The sequence below is a fragment of the Puma concolor genome, chromosome B4, assembly GCF_028749965.1.
Source record: "Puma concolor isolate L17-30 chromosome B4, mPumCon1.1.hap2, whole genome shotgun sequence".
Classification (NCBI taxonomy): domain Eukaryota; kingdom Metazoa; phylum Chordata; class Mammalia; order Carnivora; family Felidae; genus Puma; species Puma concolor.
The window spans coordinates 47,936,022-47,950,710 of NC_141673.1; the positions used below are offsets into that span (position 1 = coordinate 47,936,022).

The 14,689-nt window shown below is 41.7% G+C and overlaps 1 protein-coding gene across 1 annotated transcript in view; it reads right to left on the minus strand.

Annotated features, from left to right (window-relative positions):
* The window catches only part of MYRFL (myelin regulatory factor like), a 127,615-nt gene that overhangs the window by 66,671 nt on the left and 46,255 nt on the right, over positions 1–14,689 (minus strand). Inside the window, exons 3-6 of the mRNA XM_086715106.1 lie at positions 10,712–11,074; positions 9,489–9,580; positions 3,675–3,825; positions 244–439 (exon numbers count right to left, since the gene is read on the minus strand). Of these exons, the coding sequence (XP_086571232.1) occupies positions 244–439; positions 3,675–3,825; positions 9,489–9,580; positions 10,712–11,074 (802 nt within the window). The remainder of the gene's footprint in view (positions 1–243; positions 440–3,674; positions 3,826–9,488; positions 9,581–10,711; positions 11,075–14,689) is intronic.

Genomic DNA, 14,689 nt, shown 5'->3' on the forward strand with positions numbered 1-14,689 from the left:
CAAACTTGACAGACATATAAATGAGCCATCTTGACACTGGATCCAGGCCTAGCTGAGGACTCTTGAACAGGCATGAACTGCTAGAGCCAACCCCTAACTGGCCTGCACATTCGTGACCCAAATAGATGGCTGTTATTATTTTAGGTTGCTAAGTTTGGGGGACAGTTTGTTAGGCAGCAACAGATAACAGGAACACTTAATAAAAGTTAGCTTAATTAAACCAAGCTAAATAAAAAAACTTACCTTAACCCCAAAAGCTTTCAAGTAAAACATTTCTATTGGCTTTAGGCCCATTTGGGTTTGGACAAATTTTGGACTTCCCCAAACTTGGATATGGATGGTTATCTGAAAATGGTTTTTCTTTTGGCAAACAAAAGCTTCATCTGCTGGTGAAAAATTAAATCCTTTGTCTGTGATAACTTGATAACCTACATCGGGTCTATGGAAAGAGGAATCAAGAAACCAGTTTAACAAACATTATCCACACATTTTCTTTCACTAACTATATCAATTGTATAAACATTTCAAGAAAATATATTGTAGAAAGTGATTTTTGCTATATTGAATCAATTTGGTGAATTTTTGCTGAGGAAGTGAAAATGCTATTTCAAAACACAGATGGCTTTCTCACAGCATTTTATCTTCTCACAAGGAAGAAGCACAATTCTTGCCAAATGGAAGCACTGTCGCCTTGGCCTGCCTTTTCCCTTTGTGCTTTCCAGAATTCTAATTTGACCCCACCACACAATAGAAAGATGTAGTCCAGAAGTTGAGAAATCACCACATTACTCAGACTTGTGAAATATCTGGGATAAAATTCATCTTTTTCCACCTTAAAAAAAAAAAAAAAGCCTCTAAATGTCATCAGCAACACCACACTCAAATACTCCCTCAGATGAGTGAATCCCTCAGATTCAGCCTGTTGGTGGTCATAAGAAAAAGGCAGACTGGTCAGAATTACTAGGAATAGCTTTAAACCACATTAACCAGAGTCAGTCAGAACACTGATCGAAAACCTGTTTTCACCAGAGTTTAGTCATTTCCTTCTTAGCCTCCTGCTCTGGTAATAGCACTGAAAACCTACTATGCTGGTTACTTTCGCCGGGAACAGAAGTAGTGCGGTGGCTAATCAGACTCTTGTTTTATTTGCCCCATAAAATTACGTTCAATATCAATGCTATGTGTATGACATGTTTAATTAACTACTTCCAATGTTAAGGAAAATAAAACATCCTTAATGAATAAAGAAGAGAAAATAAAAGGTGAAAACTTTTTCGCGAGTTTTTCCCATACATATTGTAGATATGGAACATGATTTCTAATTCATCAAGATTCCTAAATGTGGGGTTTTCCTCAGGTAAGAAGCTCCTTCCCAGGACCACAAGCAGAGGTGAGCAGGACTTAGAGCTCTGCCGGCTCTCTGCGGCTGTGTATGTGGTTCTCTGCTTCCCGGAATCTCAGTTTGGATGGCTGCCAGTATAATGAACAACACTGAATTTCTAAATTTTCCTTTAACTCCAGAGACAGAAAATATGGATGAGTCTCTTGGGAAAAGAGTGTTCCTGTTCTTTGCAAGTTAAGCTCCTTCCCAATGGGTCAAGTCACTGGGCCATTGATCACTTCCAAGTAGCTGACATGTCAAAGGCTCCACAGTCATGCGGCTGCCAGCAGCAAATTCGGGAACAGTCACTGAATGAAGGATTTGATAAAGACCACATGTCTTATGCCATCTGGGAACTTCATATTGACTCAGGTTTCTAGAACTAGTCTTCTAATTTGCTCATCTAAAGGCTAGATGAATTGAATCATATAGATTTTACTGCAGAGGGTAATAAGAACGGTCTTGGTTGAGAAAATAGGAAATACCTTTTTGTAAAATATCTTTTTGTGATCTTCCATGTTTCACTATCAAAAACTCCGAAGAAGGTAAGGTTTGTAGCTCAAATATGAGCATTAGCCTGAAATTTAAAGATTGCTAGAAGCAGAAACTGAATCAACCAACAATTACAACGTTGAAGATTCCTGTGAATCTTAAACACCAATCTCTGGCTATAGAAATTTATTTACCTAAAAATAGTGATTCTGATTTTGGTATCAAAAGATATACATAAAGTCAACTAAACTGGCTTTTAAAAAGCTCTGTTGACACAAGTTTTAAATATCACTCAGAAAAAAGTTTTTGATAAATTTTCAATCCCCTAACTTTAGTGCTTTCAGGAAAACTTAAGGAAACAATATTTTTGTATCAAATTAGACATAATAATCTGAGACAAGTGATATTCTGTCTCAATGATATGAGTAGTGGAATTAAGATGACCTGAATTCTAATGTAGATTAATATTGTCCTTTTCTTGCACTTAAGAAAAGTGAATCATGTCTAAGCATTCAAAATACATCTGCCTCTATACCTTTGAGCTGATACCATCCATGTTCTCCTTTTTTTCCAGATCAGTGGAGTTTAGATTGGCTATTCAAATAAACTTAAAAAAAAAAAAAATCTACTCAAGTGAGAAGAAAGAGAAGTTACCTCAAGAAGTTGAGGTTTCATACCCTGGTACTCATATTTAGGAAAGCCTATGAAATACTCCCCGAAGGATAACTAAATGCGGACTAAGACTCAAAACCAAGACCTATGGACCCTTCCTTTCTTTTTCTAATTGCACTCAGTGGCAAAGACAAAGGTTATGACAGTTCAATGATACAATTAGCAATTTGCTTCTTTCTGCCTCCCATTCAACATACCAACTCCCAAAGTCTGTTTAAGTCCTTAGAATTTGCTTAAGGAAAAGATTTCTTCCTTCTAGTTCATCCAACATGAAAGTCCTAGTGATAAGTTTTGCTCTTAAATAAGCTATATTTGAATTTGGAAAATACCACGAAGGCCCTCATTTGTAGACCAACATTTCTTATTTCATGTTATATGTATTACTTGAAAACCTTATTCTTTATCCATTAACATTGTTTTAGGTTTTTCAAGAAGGCGTTTTTAATCTTAAAAATTCTAGAAGACTTAAGTGGGTAACATATCCTCAGGAATAAAGAGAAGGCTCAGAGGATGTTTAAGAGTAATAATATGTACGTTCACATTTATTTCTTGAAACTATAATGTCATAAGATTAGGATGAAAATTTTTCCGGTTTAAAGATATTTTCTATGTTTTACTTTCAGTCTCTTACTACAAAGCCACCACCAACTGTGACTGCTTCAGTAGATGTTGCCAATGAACTTGACAATACTGATTCACAGCATAAATATTGGGGAAGTAGGGGTGTCACCAGCTAGCAATTTAATGTGGCCCCCTAAAACAGTATTTTATGGAATTTTAAATTAACTGCAGGGTTAAATGTTACTGATTTGGGAAATCTCCATTTTCCAGCATTTAGGTGAACTGGGTATTGATCTCAGAAAGATTCGCTCTCCCTCCATCATTTAGTGGGCAAATTATAATGAGTTAGAATTTTAACTTTGGAGTCCTAACAGCCAGAAATCCACGTCTCAACTATTCCCTAGTTGGAACGCAAAACGTAAGGAGTAAATCACGCTTTCTCATTGGCCCATCCTATTCAATCAGGAGTGGCATCAAAGCCCAAATACTTGGATTTAGTCCCAAAGAGTAGCACTGCCTTCCTTCCCTCACTCTCCAGCACAGCACCAGGCATCCCTGGGCCACTTACAGTTTCTCGTAATGACCATTCAACAAACTGTGCCAAGGAACACTTTGATACGGCTGCCACTTCAGAGTAGGAGAACACTGGTCCACAGGCATCATGTTCTGTCCCTCACCGTCGTAGTCTTGCACTTCACTGCTGTGACTCCTATTTGTCACTGCAAAGAAATCGGCATGTTAGATCCTTCCTCCAAGGCTGTTTTTCCTAGATTCACAGACAGCTGCAGGGAGCCAATGAACTGGCCATGGATGAGGTAGTGAGCACGTGGGAAGTAACAAGTGTTGGGAGACAGGAGACGTGTGGCTAGCCTTGTTTCCTCATCTGCAAAAAGAGCAATTTGGGGTCAGTGATCCCTAAGATGCAATGGTATTTGCTGGATATTTTGCCCTCAGTATCTGTCTACCCTACTTCCTGCATAGCCACATTCCAGCCAACGTGGTTCCAGGGAAGCCTACTCCCAGTCAGAGGAGGGTATGGGGACCCAGACCAGATCAGTTAAAACACAACATTCACTACTTGCATCAATAATTCCATCAGGTAGACTCATGGCCCAATCCTATCCAAGCACAGTGCACTTCTGCACTTCAGCGGACAGGGGTTCAAAGATGCCGACTCTTTTCCATGAGCTTTAAACCTCTGAGATATAACCCCAAGAGCTGCCGGCACCATTTTGGGAATGTTTAGGAATGAAGCCCCACAGCAGCAGAACAGAGTTGAGAATGAAGGGCGCCCAGTTTTGATGGCGTGATTTGAGTTCTGGGATCCAATTCTCAACTCTTGAGTTATAGGAGCCAATAAATCCTCCAGTTTTGTTTTTTGGTTTGTTTTTTCCTTAAGGCAGTTTGAGGTATGGGGGTTCTGTCCTTTGTTTCTTTGTTTTTGTTAATTGCAACCCATACATTCTACTCTGTTACAGGTCCCTTGTGGCACTAGCTTTCTGAGCTTAGAGGAGCTATTTATTCACTTAGTGTCTTACTTCCCTCAACTGCACAATAGAAATTAAAACAGATGTCTTGCCCATCTTGCAACATCAAGCAGAGAGAATATCATAGTACAAGTGCACTCAGAAGCTAATGCCAAGATAAAGTAACAAAATACCGTATGTAGTATTGACTATATGAAATTGCCACTTTTGTGTGTTAAAATAACAGCAATTTCACATACCTGAGCTACTATTTTTGCATAATCCTTGTAAATTGTTTGTCTTAATTTGAGTATGCTTCCAGACCGTGTGGTTCAACCTCAGATACTTTTTATGTAAATTCTATTGGTACGTTTTCTGTTTTTCTTTTAACTCCCCTACTATCACTCATGCCTGACATCAGGAGTGAAAGGGAAATAGTGGGCGTTCATAAGATCAGGTGCAGGCTGTAAGCAACAACAGAGAAACACAACATGGGCTCCTGGGGAGCATGCACTTAGCCCAGAGCTTAGAAAATGCAGGGTTTTCTTTCACTCACCTACCTTTCTTTCTTTATACTTGCACTGCAGACTTGCTCACATAAATAAACAACACACTGCTTCAGGTTGTCTTTGATCTCAAATGTCATACAAAACGTGTTTTCTTGGGGTGTCCCTATCAACACGTCACCTAAGCAAAACATTCTTTTTTTTTTTTCTTCCAGTTTTTGTGACCAACCATTTTGAAAAGATTTCTCAGAATCATGAAAACCTTCCCCCCCCCCCCCCCGACCCCTGCCACCTCAGCTAAGACTACAGGGCGTCAGCAATGCAAGGACCTCCTCTTGCCGTCACTCCTCCAAAAGTTACCAGACCTAAAAACTTTTTAAAACAAACGGACAAAAACCTTCCACGGTTCTCCTGCTTATACCAAATTCAGAGAAGAGGAGAATTCAGTTCTTCCTTCTTTCCTTCCTCTGTCCTACAAGGGACAGAGGGTAAAGGAAGTTCAGGAGCTTGGAGTCTGAAACCAGATGGGCCTGGGCTTGAGGCACAACTGTACATTTCATAGCTGTACAATCTAGGAAAATGGGTTCAGCTCTCTGGGCTTCAGTTTCTTCATCTACAAAATGGAGGCAACAGTATGAAACCTCCCGGGCTCACTGTGTTATGAGATTCACTCATAACGCAATGAGTTATGACTGTAGGTGCTGAGCACAGGGCCTGTCGCTAGCAAGGATGTAAACTATGGCGCTTTTGGTGAATGTTGGTGGCACTGTCGTCACCACCTGCACTTGTTTTGGCTCAGATGACTCAGTTATTCCCAAGAAGCCTTGAGGAATACTTCATTCTTGGCCTCTGTGGTAATTCCATCCGACGTGAAATAACTAACACCGAGTGCCTGAGTGAATATCAGCTAATGTGGGCCCTTTCCCACTCAGGCATGGTGGCCAGGTCAAGGATAACGGCAGTTCCTGCCTTTTCCCATTATAGCAGCAAAGCTAAGGGGCAGTCACTCTAACAACACCAACACAGTCATGGCTTCCCTGGGAGCTGGCCATCCACTGGTGACATCCAGGGACCCCAGGCCCACACTGAAATGCCAGGCACAAGCCTGAGCCCAATACTGGGACTTACTATTATTCACACTAATAATAACGTCTACTACTCCTGTGTCCTGTCTGTACCAAGACACTTGACATAGTTTCTCACCCAGTCTTCAAAGTAAGAACGCCTTTTCTTCAATAACCTTTCTTCATTGAAGTCTAATATACATAAAGAAGAATACACAGACCATTAGTACACAATTTGATACTTTCTAATAAAGTGAATTATACCGGGTAACTATCAGTAGGCCCGGAAATAGGACACGTCCAGGACTCTAGAAGACACCTTCATGCCCCCTTGCAGTTACTACTTTCCCCTACCCAAGACAAATCACTAGTCCGATACCTAATACCATAGAGGAGTTCATAGAAATGGAATAATATGGTACGTATTCCTGCGTGTTGGCTTCTTTTGCCCAATATCATGTTTATGAGACTCACTCATACACATATTGTTGCAAATGGCAGGCGTTTTGTTTATTCCCATGCCTGTAGAGTAAGTACTCCCCTGTATGACTATACCACAATTTATCCTGCCCTTGACAGCCATTTGGGTTATTTTCAGTTTGTGGTTATTATAAGTAATGCCGCTGTGGGTATTTTTTTGTGAATGTCTTTTCGTGGGCATATGTACACATTCCTGTTAGACACAGTCCTGGCAGTGGAATTACTGGGTCACAGGATATGGTTTAGTAGGTGTGGCCAAACTGAAGTAAGGATTCCTAAACTCATTTAACAAATGCAGAAAATGGGGTTCAAAGACCTGAAATAACTTGCCCAGAGTCACAGCTGGTAAATGGAAGAGACAGGATTCAAACCATCCTCTTCTTTTCATGCTACAGCGAGGATTTCTCAAGAAAATGTAGCAGAAGAGAAATAGAAGTGTGAAGGCAGCAAACTGCCCAAGTCCCAACCCTTTTGGAAAAACTCATATTTGCATTTTAATGCCTTTCAAAATATTCTTTTCTACATTACTTAAAAAAAAATCTTAGAAATGGGTGAAATAGAAATTATGATTCTCATTTGGCAATCAAGAAAAGTCAGGCTCAGAAAGTCCCCAACTGCTGAGGAGACGAGACAGATACTTTTTCTGACTCTACAGTGTGAATTCAGCCAGTGCACCTCTCACTGGGAGCCAAAGGCCATAACTCTGGGGCTCAAAAGTCCTTTTGTATTTGAGGTCCGAACTACGTGAGTCAATGAATCCTCTCATAGTTGGGGTTCAGATCAGATGGAAGCAGAACCCCCTCATATTTGGGATCTAGGCCATGTGAGGCTGGAACCAGCTAGCAAGAGCCTATCCCCCAGCTGCTTTCTCTCTAAGCAACATTTCACATCTGCCCACAGCAAACCAGTGAGTCTACACCGTGAGCCCTATAAATGGGGATCTTGGAACCCCTTGGGCAAAATAAACCGCTCAGGAGACGGTCACTAGAAAAGCCTTACTGATTGATTTAGAACATCTCTTCCCATCAAAATTCCTGCCTAATAAGACTCGCATAAGCTCCTTCTTCCTCTGCCCTTGTACCATTTCCCCAGGAACTTTGTAAGCACCCTCGGCCTCTGCCACATCAACTATGAGTTCTCTACTAGAAAACTTCTGCTAAAAAAATAAGCTGTAAGGAAAACATGGCATTTGGATTTTTGTCTTTTTTTTTTTCCAGCCCTGGGCACCTGTTCATTTACATTCTGGCCCAGTTGTCTGGGGCCAATTATCTTTAGTCAGCTTTTCAGTGACCTTTGTTGGAATAGGACTTAAACATGGGATTCAAGATTTCCTATCTGTTGAGACATTTCAGTTACTCTTCTATGATTTTCTCTGGAGATGGTGAAAAATCAATGGCCTCTCCAGAGACAGGCAGCAGAAAATCATCACAGGATGGGGCTTAACTCTGAGACAGCCAGGATGATTTGAGCAGCAATCTGGTTTGATGAGGAAATGCTGGGGAGGTTTGGGTGGCTTGCCCAGTCCTCTCAGTGAGCTGGTGCATCTGTGGAAGTGAACAGATGGTTCCCTCGTCTGGCTAGAAATTCACTCAGCCTTTTATGTTTGAGGATCACAAAGGGGTTGCAGGCTAGATGCAAGGACTCTTGAAGAAATTAGAGTAAGCTTTGCACAGGAAGGTGGATGGTGAACTCTATATTATCCAGAAAGGAGACTTTAGCCTTTTGTGTCTCAAGCGTTGAATAAGAAAAACCAAGCACCCTGCTGGCCAGGGTGGATCCATGTGAAAGAAAAGGCAGTGACAGGTTTGGTTCATGCAAGGGGCCAATACCCAGCACAGTTCTGCCACAGCACTCCCAGGGAATGGCCCCGTGTGGGCCTTGGCTGAAGGACCCTCCAGCCCATGCTGGAGCGGCGGCCAGCCATCCCTGAAAGCACCAGCAGGCTCCATGGGTACAGAGGACCAGCACTTGTCATAAGGCTGTGAAAGACAAAGGCAGCAACTCAAGCAGGTGAGGAAGCCACCACATCACCTTTCAGGGCAGTATAAACCTCTGGAATTGGGGGACAATAGTGGGAGGGAGAGCTGGAAGACAGAAATCTTGACCTTCCCGTCAAGCTGTTGCATGTGGGAATAAAAGAGATGTACCCTGAATCCGGGGTTCTATTCACATTGCCTACATCTGATTATTTACAGGGGCTAACAGAATTGGCATGGAGCATTTTCCTTTCACCCGATAAGTGCCATAGCATCTCTTCTGAAAGCTCAAGCCTTCAGACTCCAAGTCCCCAATTTGTTCATAACTTGAAAAGGTCTCTAAGCTTGAAACACGATGTGTCACATATTGTAGAAGGCAAAAAATAAGGTAGTCTCACCACTTGGGCGTCATGAGTCTGCTGAAAGACTTCGCAGATGATCTTACAAAATTTCAAAGACCTACTTGGGAGCCGCTAACCTGAAGCAGATGCCAGAGGAGCTCAGCTCTCTACCTTCCTGCCCCACTGGAGAAATCTTCCCAAGTCTGCTTCTCAGAGTACCCTCCACGAGCAGGCAACACTGAAAGCCTGTTCGGACGGCAGAATCTCAGACCCCACCTCAAGCCTACTGAATCAGAACCTTGCCCCTAAAATTGAAAGGACCGGCATTTCATCTCCACCAAAGAGAGAGACAATGGCACCTCTTCCTAGGAGAGAAGGACCTACATGACCCCACCGAAGACTGCACGAAACTGTATGTCAAAAGGAAAGAAAGAAACTCCTATCCTTGCCCTTCTATGAGAGAGAAAATCATTCTGTAGAGCTACTGCAAGACTGGTCAAAATCCCCGTCTTAATGGCGAAAGCAGAGATGGGCCCCGGGTTGGCTCACTTGGTCTGGAGCGGTGGGCCCACACTTGATGGTCCCCGGAGTCCTCCAGCACCTGTGTGCACTTCCTCTTCTTGGTTGGTGGCAACAAGGCTCTAAAATCAAGAACCCAAAATGCAGGTTAGGAGTTTGTGCTCTCCATGTTACGTTAAATCAGATTCAATTTCCCAGGTGTCTTCTCTCAGACTTCTTCTCTTTTTTTTTTTTTTTTTTTTTTTTTCAACGTTTATTTATTTTTGGGACAGAGAGAGACAGAGCATGAACGGGGGAGGAGCAGAGAGAGAGGGAGACACAGAATCGGAAACAGGCTCCAGGCTCTGAGCCATCAGCCCAGAGCCCGATGCGGGGCTCGAACTCATGGACCGCGAGATCGTGACCTGGCTGAAGTCGGACGCCTAACCGACTGCGCCACCCAGACGCCCCTTCTCTCAGACTTCTTAAGACTAATTCCAGTTAGCTAAGATTCCTTGAGCCCTACTGGTGTGCAACACTAGGTTGTGCATGAGTGGAAAGAGCAAGCTTCTGTTCCAGAAACCCGCGAGTCTGAAACTTAGTTTCCCAATATCCAATGGATGGGAGACTCACCTACCTGAAAAATAAACTGCCAATGTTTCCAAAGGCAGAGAAGATATTGAGACAGAGAAGTTAAAATATAGTATATGAACTTATATATAAATACAGTATAGACAAGATAGTGTTATAGTATACTTATAAATGTAAGTATATAAAATATGTATCCATTTTACACCTGACATTTTTTTTTCACATGGAACTTCACCACAATTTTTGATGACCTCTACTCTCCTTGCCATTCTGTAGATTCAGAAGAAAGAATAAAAGAAAAAAAGGAGAAGAAGGAAAAGAAAGAAAATTAAAACGCATATTAGTTCATGCTTAATATTTACTGAGGACTCTATGTGTTAATTCACAAATTACTTGCGTATTCTAGCTGAGACTACAAATGTAAATAGTGCTTTCTCCATCACTCAGAATGTCTCTCTCTATTTCTGACATTTTCACTTTCCATCGAACGAGGACTTTGGGTTTAGCGGGTTTTTAGTTAAAAGACGGCCTAAAGCCAAGAGCGCTGGGGCCTTGCCGTGTCTGATATATGTCTCAACACCGCCATCTCCTGGAGAGAGAACGCCACTGTTCATTCTTTACCGGCACTGCGGGGGGTGCTGGCTGCTCTGAGGTCTTTCATAACTAAATATCTTGCCCTTTACCCAGGGCTGTGGCACAGAGGCTGCTGATGGTAAGAACGGCTTATCCCCGGACGGCAGGACACGCAATGGTCCGGGGGGGTCGTAAGATGACCGGAGCCTGGATAGCAGTTGTGGACGCCGCTGTGGGTGCGGGCAGAGTTGCTCATTTCACGCGAGCTCTGCGGCAGCTGCGCAGGCAGCGAGTCAGGTGCAGCCGCGGAGTGGAGAAAAGTAGCTGGAGTCCTCCCGGCTGCAGGTCTCACCGCTGGGCAGCATGCACCTGGGGGAACACACAGGTGAGAAGAGCTCTCTTTCTGACCACCCAGAGTCCAAGAAGAGGGACGCTGCAAGGCGTGCGCGAGGCAGATGGCACTCACCTTTGATCTGCGGAGGAGAACAGGAGTCTGACGCAGAATAAGGGGGAGTATCCGGAAGCTGCCCTTGCCTGAGGATTAGAGACATGCATTGCTTTTTGTTGTAACCTGTGCGGTCATTATATCCTGGCCACAAATGGGAGGCACCGCTGGGTACAACACACAGTGCACCATGGGGACCAAAGCCCACCAGGACACGCCTGGTGTCATGTGTTAAGTAAATGGGCTTTGAGTCAGACAGACCTGGGTTTGGGCCCCAGCTCTTCCACTTCCTAGCTGTGTGTTCGTGAAACACAGTTCACCTTAGTCCCCGTTTCCTCACCTACCATGTGGAAATAATCATCATGCCTTCCTCATAACACTGTTGAGAATTAAATGAGATACTATGTGTAAAACCCATAACATAATTACCCCCAAATGTAGTGCATGCTCAATACAGTTTTTTTTATTTTTTTTATTTTTAAAAAAATTTTTTTTTTCAACGTTTATTTATTTTTGGGACAGAGAGAGACAGAGTATGAACGGGGGTGGGGCAGAGAGAGAGGGAGACACAGAATCGGAAACAGGCTCCAGACTCTGAGCCATCAGCCCAGAGCCCGACGCGGGGCTCGAACTCACGGACCGCGAGATCGTGACCTGGTGAAGTCGGACGCTTAACCGACTGCGCCACCCAGGCGCCCCTCAATACAGTTTAATTAACCGTATTGTTGGCTTCTTAACGTTCTTGAAGCTCTTATACCAGAGAGAAGGTTGAGCACACTGTTTAGGCTAAAGCGCTGTGAAATGTCACCACTAAAGCAATGGTTTTCCATCTGTGCTCTGGGAAATCCCAAAGAGATTGGAATGAGCTCAGTGATTTTACAAAAGAAAAAATTTAAATGCCTGAGGGAAAAAATCATAACTTTTTGTTTTATAGATTGAGGTGCAAGTAAAATTTCATTTAAGAAAAAAATGAGTACCACCACTAAAAAAGTGTGAAATCTTCTGTTCCAAAAAACCTACAAGTCCCTTATGGCTCAGAAACTCCATGATTCTAAGTCATTCATAAGCACTACCACCCTCTACTTGATTCTCCTGCTGGAAGAGTAAGCTATCGTGTTTTTCTTGGTTGATTAAGATTTCAACCTCGTACAATGAAAAGTCTGCTTTTATTATTTATTAGAAAAGTTAGGTTTTCGGGGCACCTGAGTGGCTCGGTTGGTTAAGCGTCTGACTCTTAATTTCAGCTCAAGTCATGATCTCACGGTTTCTAAGATTGAGCCCCACATTGGGCTCTACACTGACAGCACAGAGCCTGCTTGGGATTCTCTCTCTGCCCCCGCCCCGATTGCATACTGTCTGTCTCTCTCTCGCGCAAAATAAATAAACATTAAAAAAAAGAAAAGTTAGGCTTTCTCCTCAAATTAGTCTTTTATAATTTATTCGCTCTTTATGAGTAACAGAAAACCTTCCTCCAAAAACACCACCTTCCTCCAAAAATGCCACCAAAAATGAAAGTAAAGGAATAAAGAGGCATAAACACAAAAGGACATAGAGTACCTGTGCAGAGAGAGTGTACAACAAGACTATATTTTAATAACATTGTGGCACACTGAAGTAGGATGGATGGTAACTTGAATTAGTAGAATGGAAAAGGCAAAAACAAGACTGCCTGGGGACGGCAGAAGGGACATAGGAGCCAACCAGAAGTTATCCAATTTTAATACAACTTCAGAAAAGCCCAAGACATTGGAGTCACCAGGAACCTCTGAGTTCAGGCTAAAGGTGGAGCTGAAAACAAAACAATTGATTGAAACCTTGATTAAAGAATGGTTGGATCCTAAGAGTATCTTTCCCAGCCTGTACAGCCAGACAACTACCTCCATCACTGCAACGCAAGTTGGAAAGTTTTACTCTCTGAAGAAACAGATCCAGGGAGATTGCAAAACTACTGAGCTAAAAATGGAAGGATTCATTAAAAGTCTAAATACCGAACCCTGAGAGCCTTCTTCAACTTGACTTTGTAGGCATCCGAGCAGATTTCCTACCGTAGGAAATTGAAAGATTGTTCCCCAGAAAAGTTGAATGACCTCAAGGGAAAAAAGGATATTTTGAAGTTACCCCCCCCCCAAACATAGCCAATCCCCGCTTGATCACTCTATGATGAAACGCATCCTTTGAAAATAATGGTTTGCAAACAGAACGTCTTACACAGGAACAAAAGATGAGGGACTAGACATTTCCAGAAACCTTTAACATTAAAAACAAAGAACAAGCAAATAGATAAAGAAGGGATGCAAAAAAAAAAAAAAAAATCCACAAAAAGCTCTTCTGCTTCTCATATGACTGGTAAGCTCCTACCAGACCTGACCCTTCCATAAATAAAAACTGTGAACTCTGAAAAATTTAAAACAACAACAACAACACAAAACAAAACAAAACAAAAAACAATCTGCCTGAAAACACTGGAAAGTGGTCAAAAGCAAGAAGATTCTGGAGGGACACTGAAACTTGGATGAAGGAAATAGCATAAGGTAAATCACTTATTTACAGCTTTTAGCCTCAGGCCCAGTTGACGGCAGACTCACAGAACAGCTAAAACTCTGATAGAAACACACAAACTTTCTGACCTAAAGAACCAGAGAACAGAGTTGGGGGCAAACAGCTGCTTAAAGTGAAAGGGAAATCTTGGGGAAAAGAGATTCAGAGAGGAGAAACCCTAGACTCTGTATAAAAACTCTGGCCAAATGTCTGGCTGACTCCTGAGCCATCAATGTATGGGGCTGACTATACACAGTCCAACCAAAAACAAAACAAAACAAGACAAATAAATAAATAAATAACTGAACAAATATTTGAGCTGCTGTACAGGAGACAGAGTTTATATTTGAGTTTAAAGAAAGTAACCGCTTGGAAAGCAAAAGTATATATACTTTTTAGAGGAATGTAAAAAGAAAAAAAAAAAAACAAAAACCAGACATTCACAATTTCCAGAATACAATTAAGAATTACTCAACAAACAAAGAACCAGGAAAATATGGCCTAGCCTTGGGGAAAAGAACAATTATAAGACACCAACCCAGAGATGATTCAGATATTGGATTAGCACACAAATCCAGATTTTAGTAGCAGCAATTATAAAAACAGCTGTTACAACTAAGCCTAATGGAGGAGAGGATAATGTGTTTGTAAAGAATAAAAAAATACAAAATCTTAGCCAATAAATAGAAACTAAAAAAGAACTAAATGGAAATTCTAGAATTGAAAAAATTTAGAAATGAAAATAAAAATAGAAAATGAAAAAATCCCTAGGTGGTATAGCAGAATAACTTGAAGAAAATCAACAGGGATGATCCAACCTAAAGAACAGAGAGGGAGAAATGAATTTAAAAAGAGGGAGAGAAAAAGATTCATGAACCATGGAGAGGACATAACAGAAAAATAATTAAAGATATAGTGACCAAAACCTTCCCAAATTTTGCAAAGGACATAAATTTATAGGTTCAAGAAGATCGACAAATCCTAAGCAAGATATAGAGAAAACCACACATAGGTCATCAGAGTCAAATCAGTGTAAAGCAAAAATAAAGAGAAACTTTCAAAAGTAACCAGAAAAAAACATATTACATGTAGAGTAACAGTGATT